The 15,602-nt window shown below is 32.4% G+C and overlaps 1 protein-coding gene and 1 long non-coding RNA gene across 3 annotated transcripts in view; one reads left to right on the forward strand and one right to left on the reverse strand.

The window, feature by feature from the left end:
* The window catches only part of LOC114333683 (xylosyltransferase oxt), a 115,592-nt gene that overhangs the window by 13,766 nt on the left and 86,224 nt on the right, over nt 1-15,602 (reverse strand). Inside the window, exons 1-3 of one of the 2 annotated variants that reach the window (XM_028283627.2) lie at nt 5,725-6,520; nt 3,886-4,028; nt 1,088-1,251 (exon numbers count right to left, since the gene is read on the reverse strand). In XM_028283627.2, coding sequence (XP_028139428.1) covers nt 1,088-1,251; nt 3,886-4,028; nt 5,725-6,347 — 930 coding nt within the window. In that variant the 5' untranslated portion in view covers nt 6,348-6,520. Of the gene's footprint in view, nt 1-1,087; nt 1,252-3,885; nt 4,029-5,724; nt 6,521-15,602 lie in introns of those variants that run through there. The other variant, XM_050651205.1, reaches the window with a different exon arrangement.
* Nucleotides 9,045-12,792, forward strand: LOC126884892 (uncharacterized). Its single transcript, XR_007698181.1, has 3 exons — nt 9,045-9,710; nt 10,269-10,422; nt 12,030-12,792. It is a non-coding gene; the product is annotated as an uncharacterized LOC126884892 (long non-coding RNA).

Genomic DNA, 15,602 nt, shown 5'->3' on the forward strand with positions numbered 1-15,602 from the left:
ACGTGGGTATACAATTATGGGGGGGGGGTTCATGACCCCGTGACACCCCCCCTGGATCCGCCAGTGAGCCTAACACATTCAGAGTAATCCCGAACAGAACAAAACAACTTTATGTCATCGGCATATGCCAACACTTTGCAGTCAGTCAATGATTTAATAGCATCGTCAATAAAAACTGCAAACAATACAGGTCCCAGGTGGGACCCCTGAGGCACTCCTGACAGTGGAAAATACTCATTAGAAGTGAAATCATTCAGTTTGACACATAAAGACCTGTCCCGCAAATAAGTTTTCAACCAGCAAAGAAGTTTACCACTCACACCAAAACATTCCAATTTATGCAATAAAAGGCAATGATCTACCTTATCGAACGCTTTGGACAGATCAGTATAAATGGAACACACCTGTAAACTATCCACGAAAGCATTTACAATATGATCCGTGTAAAGAAGAAGGTTGGTCGAAATAGAACAGCCAGGCAGAAAACCATGTTGAGCAGTATGTAGTTGATTTTTCAAATTATCCATCAAGAAATCAGTTACCAGGGTTTCAAAAATCTTAGGAATGACAGAAAGAATTGTTATGGAACGACAATTACAAACAAATGACTTATCACCAAAATTGTGCATGGGTTTCACATAGGTTTTCTTAAACTGTGTTGGAAAATGGCCCCCTGCCAGGGATCTGTTAAAAATAAGCCATAATGGTCTACACCAAGAAAATGAACAATTCCTTAAAAACAAGTTCGATATCATATCAGGGCCAGGGCCTTTACTAGTATCAAGATTATCCAAGCAGTCCAACACTTTAGTTATTTTAACAGTAAAAGAGTGAATAAGGCAGCGATTCCTATCAGATGGATCAACCCAGTCATCAGGGTAAAATGTGAAAGTATTATAGACAGTGTTGAAGAAGGTGGTGAAAGCATCAACAATTGACTGAGGCTCACCATAGACAGAATGATTCAACTTCATTTTTAATTTTTATTATCAACTTTTTATTATCTATTTCTGGGATTACTTTCATTTTTGAATTTACTGTATCAATATTAATGAAAGGAATTGTATAAAAGCATAATGATACTTACAATATCTATATGTATGTAGTAATAATGATCCTTATGGTATAATATTTTAAGTAGCCTCTTGACTTGCCTCAAAGCTCTACCATTTAATGTTAAAAGAAACACTATCTTCACTGTACTTCTAGTTTTATTTTCTGTCTCAATGTTAGCTGTCTGTGGAATGAATCCTAGAAAATTCAGTCAAGTTAATAACGAAAACATCGAATAAAATCATAATTATAACAATGAGCCTCCCTACATTCCTAATATGGTATATACCTGATGTCTTTAAACACAATTTAAAAACAAATAATAGTCTAAAACAGGTTTACACCCTTTTAGTTACTTTTGTAACATATATAGGAGCTACTTATCAACAGTGTTACCAATCGCATTTCTCTAGATTATCCGATGATCGCTCGAAAAATATCCGATTTGTCACGAAAAGGTACGCTAGATCAAAAATTATTCTGTTATTAAAATCAATGTTGCCAATGTTATTCTTTTAGTCCCCTTAACAACCATCAAATAACAAAATCCGTTGTTCGTACTCCAATCAGTTGATTGTAATCAATTATCATTATGATAATTAACATAATTGATCGATTAATTAATTATTAATTATCAATTAACGTAACAATTAGGGAGCGTTCAAGTATTACGTAACGCGATTTTTGAATATTTTTGACCCCCCCCCCCTAACCTGCGTTACGTAATACTTGAACGCTCCCTTATTAACATAAATAATTAATTAATCAATTAATCTCATAATTGTAATCAATTATGTTTTCAGCAACCCAATCAAAGTTGACATTGACAGTAATTAAATATTTGATAATGACCAGTTGATTCCATTTCTGATAAGCGTTCTAACAACCGGCCCTTTAATCTACTGGATTCTCTATTTCACGGTTTAAAAATTTTCGTTTATAGATGAAAATCTCGTATCCTAGCTGCTTATTACCTAAATCATGTATGTAAATATTATTTACTTACTATTATTATATTATTCTTATTTTGTATTATCGTAAGTGTTAAATTCTAAATAAAAAAATAAATCTAAATACTTTATTATTTGGATCGTTAAATTAATTTATTATAATTATTTAAGTAAAAAAACACTTTTAAATATTATTTTATTAAAACGTAATAACTACCTAAAACTAGGTACTGGAAAAATAAATAATAAATAAATCAATACAAAATAAACTACAGCTACATTAATAGCATAGGCGCAAAATTTCTGGTCAATGCTTTTAAAATGCATTATTTTTATCGAGTCCTGAGTTACTTAAGCACTGCACTACATAAAATGAAAATAAAACTAAATCGTGCGTGAATTAGCTTTCATAAGTTTAAAGACTAAAAACTAAAAACACATCGGACGACAATAAACTCATACTCATCGAACTAATACTCATCAAAACAATAACATCGGACGGCAGACGGTTTTTGAAATTTGAATTGTATTAGTATGCCTTAAGTGGATGCACTTGTGCATTTAAATTCTAAACAAAAGAATCGGCACATGTCCCTTTTGTCAAAAGATGAAAAGTATCGGATGTCACTAACATTTATCCAGTATAGACTATTTATAAAAACTTAAGCGGAACCAAACAAAATTAATGTGTTGTTGGTGTTGGGAATATATGGATGAGAAAGTTTTAGTCGATGGTAGATACACTGAAAAATATCCGCAAATATCCGATTTATTTAAAGATACGAAAAAGATACGACAACTCTCAAAAAGGTACGCAAATCGGATAATTATCCGCCGATTGGCAACACTGCTTATCAATAATGTAATAAAATTCACAAACAAGGCATTCAAGTCAAATCTGATTTGATTGTCTGGAGCACTGCAATAATATTCTCTAGACAAGTTCTACAAAAAAAAGGTTAGTTGAACATAACTAAAATATAAGAATAGGACAAATTTGAAGGATAGGTATTGAAAAATAAAATTAAAAGCTATTAAATGTATCCACAAAAACCAAGAGCAATTGCCAGACTCGAAGAAGGTTGGTCACTAAGGCAAGTTGCTGCATATTTGAACGTGAGCCATATGTGCATATGGAAAATCCATAAAAGATGGGATCATTTGCACTCTATGCAGAAGATCTCCACAGAGCAACAAGATGAGGTGTCAGTAGATTATTGGAGTCTAAGAGAAGCTCCTTTTGCCACAGCTCAAAAAGCTAGCGAAGACATTGAGTTTCTAGGCAGCATTCATAGACTGATTAAAGCAAGTGAATTGATAAATTGTGCAACTGAAAGCAAGCCTTCTTTTGAATGAGGATTACAAGGGGAGACAAGTTGCATTCTGTAATGAATTCATAAACTGTGAAGACAACTTTTGGTCTAACGCTGCATTTTCTGATGAAAAAGTGTTTCGATCATGTAGTAATGGTCTAATAAGAGAATATAGGCCAAGAAATCATAGGTTTGATAAACAGTATACTCATCATTTAACATGTTAGGCGTCAGACACAATATTGAAAAATGCCCTCCGGGCCAAGTAGCAGTTTCATCATTACACAGCGGTCCCTAGAGACCTCCATGGTATATGGGGAACTTCCTACATCAGTCCCTAGGGACCACTATGGTGCTTAACATGTTAAGAAATAGTGGAGCATTCTCCGTCAATGTGTGGGGATGGAGTGGTGAATATTGAAGAAATAACATGATCAAACCCATAGCAGCTGAGATCAAAAATACATGTAATGTTTATAAAATGATATTACATACTTTCATTACAACCTTGCTTACTATTCAACAAAATTTTCTTGTGCTATTTTTGTTCTCCCTTTGTATCTACTTACTTTTAATTCCTGTATGATAAACATTCATATTATAATAGCCTCCACAGGTAGCATGCACATCACCAGGACATTTCAAGTTGCAAGAAGAATCAGGAACTTTAGACGTTAGAGGTGGTTCGTCCACTCCACAAAAACACTCATTCCTACAAAACAATACCAAGACATCAAAATTGTCCAAATATAACTATGTACTAGACATGGATCCAGCGTACCAAAAAAAAGTTGATTAATAGCAAGCTGACATTTTTTTTATTCCATTTATTAAAATACATAATAACAATATACAAAAAAAATACATTAAAAAACCAAGAGCCGTAGCTATGCTGGTTTTGTGGTAACTTAATAAAGATAAATATAATAATAACAGATTACATAACAAAAAACTTTTTATACTACTTTACACTGAAGGTTAAGTTTTCCTATATAAATTCATTAAAGAATTGTATTAAATTAAATGATTAAATTATTATTTATTATTAAATTATTATAGAATTATATTCAATTAAAGCTATCTGTTGTAGTAGTTAGTAAGAAGCAACTCTTTTAATTCAGTTTTAAATCTTGAAATTTTATACGAGGTATATAAAAAATATGAATTTCGGTCAAGAGTAAACTACCTTTATAGTTCATAACATTTAAATTAGAATGATATATTTGCACATTAAAACATAATTATTAATTCTAAACTACTTTTCATAATAGAAATTTTCCATATTATGAATTAAAATACTTAAATATACAAAGTTTTCGTTATGACAATGCTCACATTTTCAGCTTGTTTTTAATGAATTTGAATTTTCCAAAGTTTAACTGTAACTCTGTGTTCTTCCATATTTGAAATTATTGTGTAACTACATTTACTCATATTAAGTGAGAGCTTGTGGTATCTGAGCCAGTCATCTATATCTGTCAGATCTGTTTCTACAGTATATTCTAGCTTTTTGGGATCTTTCTCAGCATACAAGAGTCCTGTATCATCAGCATATAGAAATAGCGTTGATTTTAAAGGTAGATTGGAAATGGATTTTATATAAATAAGGAACAATGTTAGTCCCAATATAGACCCTTGAGGAACTCCACATGTGATGTCTTCTGCCATACTAAGCACATTATTTCAGAGCACTTTTTGTATTCTGCCAGTCAAGTAATCCCTCAGCCATACTAAGGACATACCAGTTAAAATTTGTTAATAGCTTAACGGTGTCTAGTCGGACAAACTATGATGTATGGGCACACTGGAACAAGGGAAGTGTTTAAAAATTTGGAACGTCAGATTACAAAAACGTCCTATGTATTTTGTCGGACAGAACAACCAATTGATTTGTAACCCTTTCATTAAACTCTTATGCAAAAATCAGACTGCTATTACTAACCAACATGATTCGTGTCATTTGACATGTTCTTCGTGTTCCGCTTATTAAAATGCCAAGTTGGTGATAGACACCATCTTAATTTTTGCATGAGAGTTTAATCAAAGGGTAACAAATCAATTGGAAGTTCTGTCCGACAAAATACATGGAACGTTTTCGTAGTCTGATGTTCCAAATTTTTAACCTGTTCCACAATTAAAACTTCCCCTGTTCCAGTGCTCCCATACATCAAAGTTTGTCCGACTAGACACCTTTGAACTATTAACAAATTTTTAGCTTGCTATTAATCAACTTTTTGGTGCACGGGATCCAGGTCTATACATTAAAAACTTTTGACTGCCACCCACAATAAGAGGTTATTCTCCATATACCAGAGAAATTTTAGACCCATAACATGAATCATGTGAACAACGCGAGAGTTGGGTTGCTGGCAGTCAATAGGTTAACAAGCCTATAGATTTATACTTACGAATATTGAACCCCTGCATATGGAAATCCCGACTGCAGACACAACCTCATACAATATTTTGGAGAATTATCCTTTTTACTGATACCAAAATATCCCGTCAACAATCTAAAATTTTTTTCGTCTTTAAAACAGCCCAATTCTTTGCCTGCCACAAATTCCCCATTTGGACATAGCCCCTTTAATTCCTTGGGATATAGCTCGTTTTTAATAGAAAGACAAGTAATATTCGAGATAAACTGCTTGCAGGTTTGCGTTTTGGCTCTGTTAATCGCAGACACTGCTTCTTTTGAAGAAATCTGACAAGCTGGTACGAAATCTAACTCTTCGTACTTTAAGGAGTACGTGTGGTTGGTTTTATCTTTAGTTTTTTGTGTTTGAACAACAGAACTAACTTCATAATCATGGTTGGCTTTGAATTTATTAGCAGAATTTACATCAGCCTCCTGTTCGTCGTCGAAATGCACTGACAGCCACTTATTATCGTTGGGTTCTGCTATACTTTTGTTTATTGATAAAAATTTAACAGCTAGATATATCTGGAAGGCTAGAATCACTATTCCAATTATGAAAAACGTTCTATACCTTCTTATCCATTTGCTATTTTTTGAGCTGGTTTTTACCATTTCAAAACCTTTCAAGGGCTCATTTAACTGTACCTGGCGTTATTACTTTAAATTTAGTCATTATCTGTGGTCCAAATGATTACAGTTTTGGACAAACATTATTTATTTACATTTCTCCCATTTATTTTCCATCACTTCAAGGTTGCCAGGTCAAAAAACTAAAAATCACCAGACAATTGCTTCAAAAGTTGCCAGATTTTGTTAAAAATCACCAGATTGTTATGAGTATGCGCAGTAACGAAAAATGTGTTACTGCGCATAATTTTGCGCATGCGCATACGCGTTACCATTCGAGAACGGTAATGTGAAGGGTTGGAACAAACCCAATAAAACAATTAGAATACCAATGAAACGATTTTTTTTTGTAAAATATAATGCAAAATGTAGGTGTTCATTTTTATGAAAGGTATGTACTGATAATCCCGACAATATAGATTATTCAAATCTTAACGTTTTATGTCTTAAACTTGGCCTTACAGACGACCCTCGTCGATCAGGGTGTTATACAAAATTCTTTTGTTGGAAACCTTGTAATTTTTGATCATGCTAATAAATTTTTAATACAAATTAAAATTGAAAAAATAGTTCCAATAACCTTTGAGATTTTAGATGATCAAACCAACACAAAACGTGACAAAACTACAAAATATGAAGAACAGTAATCACTTAAAACTCTACAGCTGACACAAGAAATATACATTGAAAATTGATATGTTGATATTAACTGAACTGGTTTGTTTATAAAAGCAAGACATAAATTATTGGAAGTGCATGACACGTGCAAGAGTAGCCTAAACTTCTGGAGATCCCCGGTTGAACATCACAGAGGCGGATCATTTTATATTACAAATAAGACTTTTTGTATAATATGAATATTAGGCAATTCTTAATAACGAATAACAAACATATATTCGTACTTTTTAAATAAAAAAAATATAATATAGATAAGGTCAAAAAATCACCAGATATTAAGCTTTTTAAAAAAGTTTTCACCATATCACCAAATGGGTTAGAAAATCACCAAATCTGGTGATTTTTCACCAGACCTGGCAACCTTGCATCACTTTTCCAATACTAACCGATTTACCGATTTATTATTCGATTGCTCATATATTTCATTCGATTCCGGGGGTTTCAATCGAGTTGTCAAAGACTCATTTGAGCAACGCCCCCACAACACAAGCCCAAAACATTGAAATTTGGCAACAATGAATAGAGGGCCTATAATTCTGTGGCGAGTTAAAAAAGTTTCCAACAAAAAGACTTTCTCTTGGAGAAAGTGCCGTTCCAAAAATATTTCCAGGATTTCCAAAATATTTGCTAAAGCAAGAAGATGGTGCTAAAAGGAATAGTCCCATTAATCATGAAAAGCATTAGTAGCATTAGTAGGTATCTCAGTCTAGTTTGATCAAATTTTTTGTATTGAGTTGTCTACTGGTTTGTACTTTATTTAAAATTTAAATTTTTCATTATTATCCACAATGAACACTCAGGATGTGACGTCACTAACTGTCAGTTTCAGTTTGCTCAAACCAGTTTGATCAAATTATTTGATGGTGGGACGCGGCCTTTACCCTAACAACACACAACATTCCAGGAATGTACTACCAAAGTTCTATCAATATTTGAATGTCCTGGACATTTAGGGAACATTCGGTGAACATCTGATTAAATTATTCGTGGAATGTTACCATAAGACATTCTGTGAACATACTACCAATGTTCCTATATGTTCATTTTCAAATTCACGGCGCATGTATTTGTGCATGGTGCTTAGAGAGGGCATCACGTGACTAAAAACGACCAATGACCTCACTTCAGACTTCGGTGCTTCGGCCATCTTGACATGCATCTTGGCCTTGGCCACATGGCCACCTTGCCGTGCGTGATCGTTGGTTGTTTTTATTTGTGCTTTTTAAGAATATTTTTTAATTCGGATACTTTTATAATAACTTTAATAGTATTATGGTGGTGGACGATTAAACTGCCACACGAATCCGGGACATTTTTGTGAAAAATATGCAAATATACATTATTCTAAGCCATTAACAAAAAAATTTTTTGCGAAATATCCATTAGTTTAAATAAAAAACAACTTTGAAAATTGAATTTGTTACACTTTTTAGTCCGCCATATTGAGAACTTCGGGCGGCGTTGCCAAATCTATAAAAATGTTTAGCATCTCAAGCATCGAATATAATAATTATACGCATATAAAGGTACATTTTATGCGGAAGAAAGTTTAATAGACTTCAAAATACTGTTTTAGATGTCAGTTATTATATTACTTTTAGATTTCTGCATATTCAAATTAAAAATTTAAAGCATTCTTCATAGATTTAATGAGATTTAAAAGCTAAAAGTAGAATTAAAATGAAGTAGCTAAAGTGAAGTAATAAATTCTTATTATAAAATATATATTAGTGGGCAGATTGCAATTGCGCGCAGCGGTCTGAAAGGAGGAAGACCTAACCCTTCGGTCCAAACCTAACTTGCGGGTATTAGTGAGAGAACCGCAAGAGGTATTTGACCGCTGCGTGCAATCACAACCCACCCATATTAGTGGGTGTATTGCTCCTATACGGAGCAATAGTAGCAATACACGGAGACGCCCTACGGGCGTCGGTAGTTCATTTCACGGTCTGGGAACCTAACATAACCTAACCAAACCTAACCTAACCTGTATAGGAGTAATTTCTACTTTTTAAGAAAGTTACATACCTCCCTTTTTAAAACAATATCATGTAACCCTAAAATCCATTGTTTTTACAACTCTACTGCGGATGAATTTTCTTTTTGTCAAAACACTCTCATCAATATTATGATTAATATTCCCATCAATATTCGAAACTGGGTTAAAGCTACGACAAAAATTGGCAACCTCGCACATTTCATTATATGTCAAGTGTCGATTGTTGGATTGTTGTTGCAACAAAAACATCAAAACACAAGATGCAAATTGTTTTATTTCCTTAAATTTATCAATTTTTAAGTAAAATCTCGTATTGTAATAAAGAATATGAAACATTTCAACCTAAAATAAAATAAATAAAAGATTAGTAGTAACTACATAATTCTATTATATAAAATATGTCTTAAATTAGTGACAGCTTAATCATCCAGAAAGGTGTAAAAATTTCAATTTTCAAAGTCGTTTTTTATTTAAACTAATGGATATTTCGCAAAAATTTTTTTTGTTACTGGATTAGAATAATGTATATTTGCATATTTTTCACAAAAATGTCCCGGATTCGTGTGGCAGTTTAATCGTCCAGCACCTAGTATTATTAATATAGTGCATAAAATCAGTTGGAGTAGCAGAAGCAATGTAGATAAAAAATCTGCAGGAATAATGTTTCAAAGGTTAGTATATGCAAATATGTAAACAAAGGCATGCCCCTATTTCAGAAAATATCCATTTATTATTTTAATAATTGCGAATAAGCCACAAACTTGCTTATTCCTAACTAAAATAATAAATAAATAGAGATAATAACAAACGGATTATTTGTAAAATTAAAATTTTTTTTGCGTTTTTGCTAATGTATGCGTTTATAAACAGGATGGTAGACCACACACTATAATAGTACCAACTAATGAATACACAGTATGAATAGTACAGTCGGTTCGCTAAACTTAGTCTCAGACACAACTGGCTAGTGATTTTAGTAAATAATTTTGACAATTTGGTAAAATTGGCAAAAAAATAACTAAATAGTTAGTAATTTTGGCAAAAATGGCCAAAAACAAAAAAATTACCTACTAAAATCACTAGCCAGTTGTGGCTAGGGAAACGACTATACTAATAAACAATTTCTAAGCTGCTTTTTATAATATTTTGTGAGTTCATTAATCATATTTTTTATTTAAAACTAAAATTTGTTAATAATGCTCAGTAATGCATATATTTTGTATTTTTAGCTTTCCAGAAGATCCTGCGAAGAAGGCATGAAGTATTGATCAGATTTGTTAATAGAGCAGTATGTTCAAAACATTTTTTAGAAAAAGATATTGACAGAACTTCACTTTCAACCGTTTGAGAGACTGTGCTGTTCCAATAGCTTATATCACACAGGTAATATGCTTAACCCAATTAATAATATACAGTTGGAAAAATTAAAGAATAGGGCTTTTCATTTACAGTCATTTGTTTCGAGCTACTGTCATATGTCGTATAATCCGTGTTATATTAATATTATACACAGATTATATAACATATGACAGAAGCTCGAAACAAATGACAATCGATGAAAAGCAATATAGGGCTTTGTTCATTGTCATTTGTTTCGAGCTTCTGTCATGTGTCACATATATTAATATATCTACGTCATACATCTTTGGTTTGTATCATTGATTATATCAATAACATATGACGTAGATATATTAATATTATGTGACACATGACAGAAGCTCGAAACAAATGACTGAATGAAAAACCCTATAACCATGAACGATCACATCAATCACTTATTTTGTATAGGGCTTTTCATTCACAGTCATTTGTTTCGAGCATCTGTCATGTGTCACACAATATTACTATATCTACGTCATAAGTTATTGGCATATACCAATGATACAAACCAAAGACATATGACGTAGATATATTAATATTATGTGACACATGACAGAAGCTCGAAACAAATGACAGTTGATGAAAAGCCCTATTTGCTGTCTTTTTCTATAAATCACAAACCTTTGTTACCTATAGAAAAAGATCATCATCATCATTGGCTCGACAGCCCTTTCTGGGTCTTGGCCTGTTCCAGGATTCTTCTCCACTCTGATCTGTTTCGTGCTTTTTTTCTCCAGTTTTTTATTTTTAATGTTTTTATATCATTTTCTATTTGTTCTAAAATAGAAAAAGATAGCAAATACAAAATAAGTGATTGATGTGATCGTTCATGGGTATAGGGCTTTTCATTCACAGTCATTTGTTTCGAGCTTTTGTCATGTGTCACATAATATTAATATATCTACGACATACGTTATTGGTATATACAATAATAGATACAAACCAAAGACATATGACGTAGATATATTAATATTATGTGACACATGACAGAAGCTCGAAACAAATGACAATTGATGAAAAGCCCTATTCTTTCATTTTTCCAACTGTAGATACCGTTGTTCTTCATTATCTACATCAGAGATCTAAGTTGACATTGTTGCCCAATTACAAAAAATTTTTGAATTCATTTTAAGTCCAATATATCACATAATTATTGCGAAGTAGATTATACAAGAAAACAGATTAATATTGAATGCAAATAAATAAAAACATCAGAAATAGAAAACAAGAATTAAGTTATAATCTTAAGTTAAAGTAAATAATAAAAACAATAAATATAATAAAACAAAATACTTATTAGTTTGTGAAAAAGCTATTTCTTTGTGGCATTTTTGTAATTATGATAACTATTTTAATGGGGAAATAAGCCAGAATTTACTTGAAAAAATAACTTTATTATGGTTTCTACTTCCACATCGGACGTCGTTGTCAAAATACAAAATGTTTTATTATTTTCTTTATTAAATATTATTTATTATTTATTTAAATATTATTTAATTTATTATTTATTTTATTATTATTATTATATGCATATTATTACCTGTAAATATTTCTTCTGATTGTTAATTGTAAAGGATAGAAAAATTACCATTTATTTTATTTTCTTTTAGAATCAGCTGAGAGAAGTGGTCTACAAAAAACCAGGAAGGAAATGGAATATGTGGCTATGAAAGGCAAAAGAAAGGTTTACAAAGCAAATGTGACACATTTTTTTATAGGAATATCAGTAAATTACATTAAAAAAATGTATGAAAAGATTTTTTGCAATAAAAATGTTTATATTTATCAAGGATGCATTATTTGGTATGGCCACATATCGTCAGTGATGTGACAATACCTCCTATCTGTTTTTTCATGAGATTTGTAAGATAGACTAAAAACTTGTTTGGGCCACCTCCTGTTTTCATATATTTTTTGACTTGTTTTGCAGTAAATTTAACTATCTATTTACTACAAAACAAGCCAGAACTTACGTATGCAAACAGGAGGTGACCTTAAAAAATGTTTTTCGTCTCCTGCAAACCTCATGAAAAAAGATATAGGAGGTATTGTCACAGCACTGACGATATATTTCAGAGAATGTCTAAAAAATATACTGTGAATGTTCAAAGAACGTTCGTAGACATTCATGGAATGTTCCAACAAGACATTTAGTCTAAAAAATATACTGTGAATGTCCAAAGAACATTCATGGAATGTTCCAACATTCATGGAATGTCCCAACAAGACATTCAGTCTAAAAAATATACTGTGAATGTCCAAAGAACATTCATGGAATGTTCCAACAAGACATTCAGTCTAAAACATATACTGTGAATGTCCAAAGAACATTCGTAGACATTCATGGAATGTTCCAACAGAACATTCTAAGAATATTTAAAATACTGACACAGCACATTCCAGGGACATTCGTGTGCATTTGGGGACATTCCAGGAATGTTTGGAATGTCCTGTGAGTACATTCTAGGAACATTCATGGAATGTTTTGTGTTATTAGGGTAGATGTCGTTTTCTGCATTGCTATGTGTGGTCAATACTTTTGTATGGAACAGTAGCCTGGACACTCAACACAACACTGATGAACAAGTTAGAAGCCTTTGAACTCTGGCTTTATAGAAGAATCTTGAAAATACCTTGGACAACCCACACCACCAACGAAGATGTTCTGAGGAGAATAGGTACAGATAGGGAACTGCTAAAAATTATTAAAGTCAGAAAAGTTAGCTACCTGGGACACACATAATGAGAAACGAAAAGTACCGCCTCGCGCAACTGATCATCCAGGGTAAGATTGAAGGAAAACGGGGTGCCGGTAGGCGCCAGATTTCATGGCTTGGAAATATCAGAGACTGGACCGGCCTTTATTCAACATCTTTGTTTAGAGCCGCATTGGACAGAGACAGATTTGCCAGTGTAGTCGCTAACCTCCACTAAAAGAGAAAGCACCACTAAGAAGAAGAAGAATCATGAAAAGGAGAGAATTATTTATAAATAGGCAGCAACAAAAAAAAACCAACAAATTCACTTTATCTGATAGTGGATTTTTGTAGTTTCAGTGAATGTTTTAAGTGTAAGTTTCAGAATACCTAAAGATAAAATTTATTTTAGATGTTGTTCCAGGGGCGTCATTTGATAGGGGGCAGGGGGCATTTGCCCCCCCTGACCCTGAAAATTACTGAAATTTACAAAAAATAGATCAATTTTGTAATATGTTTGCATATAAATGTATTGTATATATAATGCTTGCCCCCCCCCCCCCTATCAAAATTTCAAATGACGCTCCTGTGTTGTTCTAACGTTATTATTGATTTAATGTTACTTATTGTTTTACCTAATATGTTTAATTGATAATTATAGTAAATCAATTCAGGATAAAATACAATCAGACATGGGCGCCCGTACCCATTGGCAGGGAGGGCCGTGGCCCCCCTGGCTTTTCGGGTAAACCTGTTGTCCGATTTTTGTGATATTTTTAATATATTATATACTATATTTCCTAAATCTGTTGTCCGATTTTTGTGATATTTTTAATATATATAGATTTATTCTTCAAGAATATCGACGTAATAATATTATTGCTAAAAAGATAAGTGTCATTGTATACCGGGTGTAACAATGAAGGCCGCGTCTCACCATCAAATAATTTGATCAAACAGTTTGAGCAAACTCCGGAAGTACGTCAAAGTGACGTCACAATTGCAGTTTTTTTGAAATTCTAAAAATCTGTGCTCTCACTATCATAGTCTAGTTTGATCAAATTTTTTGTATTGAGTTGTCTAACTTGTTTGTACTTTATTTAAATTAAAATTTTTCATTATTATCCACAATGAACACTCAGGATGTGACGTCACTAACTGTCACTTTCAGTTTGCTCAAACCAGTTTGATCAAATTATTTGATGGTGGGACGCGGCCTTGATAGTGTGTTTTTTCCTCAAAGTTTGGAACACCCTGTGAAATATTCTAGCGTATATAAAATATCGAAATTACAACTCAACTGTAACCTTTAGGATATCTTAACATTTTATACTTTTTGATTCATTCGCTTATATTGGATAATAAAAGAGTTAGGTGTACTTATTAACAACTAGCAACTTTTTCATCAATACAGGGTGTTTCTAAATAAGTGCGACAAAGTTTAAGGGGTAATTCTGCATTAAAAAATATTGACCTTTTGTTTTATAAACATATGTCCGCAAATGCTTCGTTTCCGAGATACGGGATGTTGAATTTTTTTTTACAAACTGACGATTTATATATTGCTCTAAAACCGGTTGAGATATGCGAATGAAATTTGGTTGGTTTTAAGAGGTAGTTATTACACATTTTTTGACGTACAATTAAGAATTTTATATTAACCATTCGCGTGCCCAAGGGGCATATTACCCGGTCATATTACCCGTATGCATGCCAATGGTGAATATAAAATTCTTAATTGTATGCCGAAAATGCACAATAACTACCTCTTAAAACCTACCAAATTTCATTTGCATATCTCAACCGGTTTTAGAGCAATAAATAAATCGTCAGTTTGTAAGAAAAAATTCAACATTCCGTATCTCGTAAACGAAGCATTTGCGGACATATGTTTATAAAGCAAACGGTCATTATTTTTTCATGCAAAATTACCCCTTAAAGTTTGTCGCACTTATTTAGAAACACCCTGTATTGATGAAGAACGTTGCTAGTTATTAAAGTACCTAACTTTTTTATTATCTAACATACGCGAATGAATCAAAAAGCAAAATGTTAAAATAGCCTATAAGGTTACAGTTGAGTTGTAATTTCAATTTTTATATACGCTAGAATATTTCACAGGGTTTTCCAAACTTTGAAGAAAAAACACACTATCATTGTTACACTCGGTATACAATGACACTTATCTGTTTGGCAACAATTACTACACCGATATTGTTGAAGAATAAAGCATAATAAAACATATTAAAAAAATCACTAAAATCGAATGGTTATCCAAAGTATAACAAAATATACTGTGCAACATCTTCACGTCTGCCCCCCCACTGAAAATTTTTATATGGGCGCCCGTGCAATCAGACAAATTAAAGATAAAATATTGTATTAAAATATAGAAAGATGATAAAAACGATGATAAAACTATTTAGATCTACAATAGGCCCTCTATTTGACAGCCTGACAATGTTGCCACATCTAATACGATATGTT

Source organism: Diabrotica virgifera, chromosome 5, assembly GCF_917563875.1.
Source record: "Diabrotica virgifera virgifera chromosome 5, PGI_DIABVI_V3a".
NCBI classification, from domain to species: domain Eukaryota; kingdom Metazoa; phylum Arthropoda; class Insecta; order Coleoptera; family Chrysomelidae; genus Diabrotica; species Diabrotica virgifera.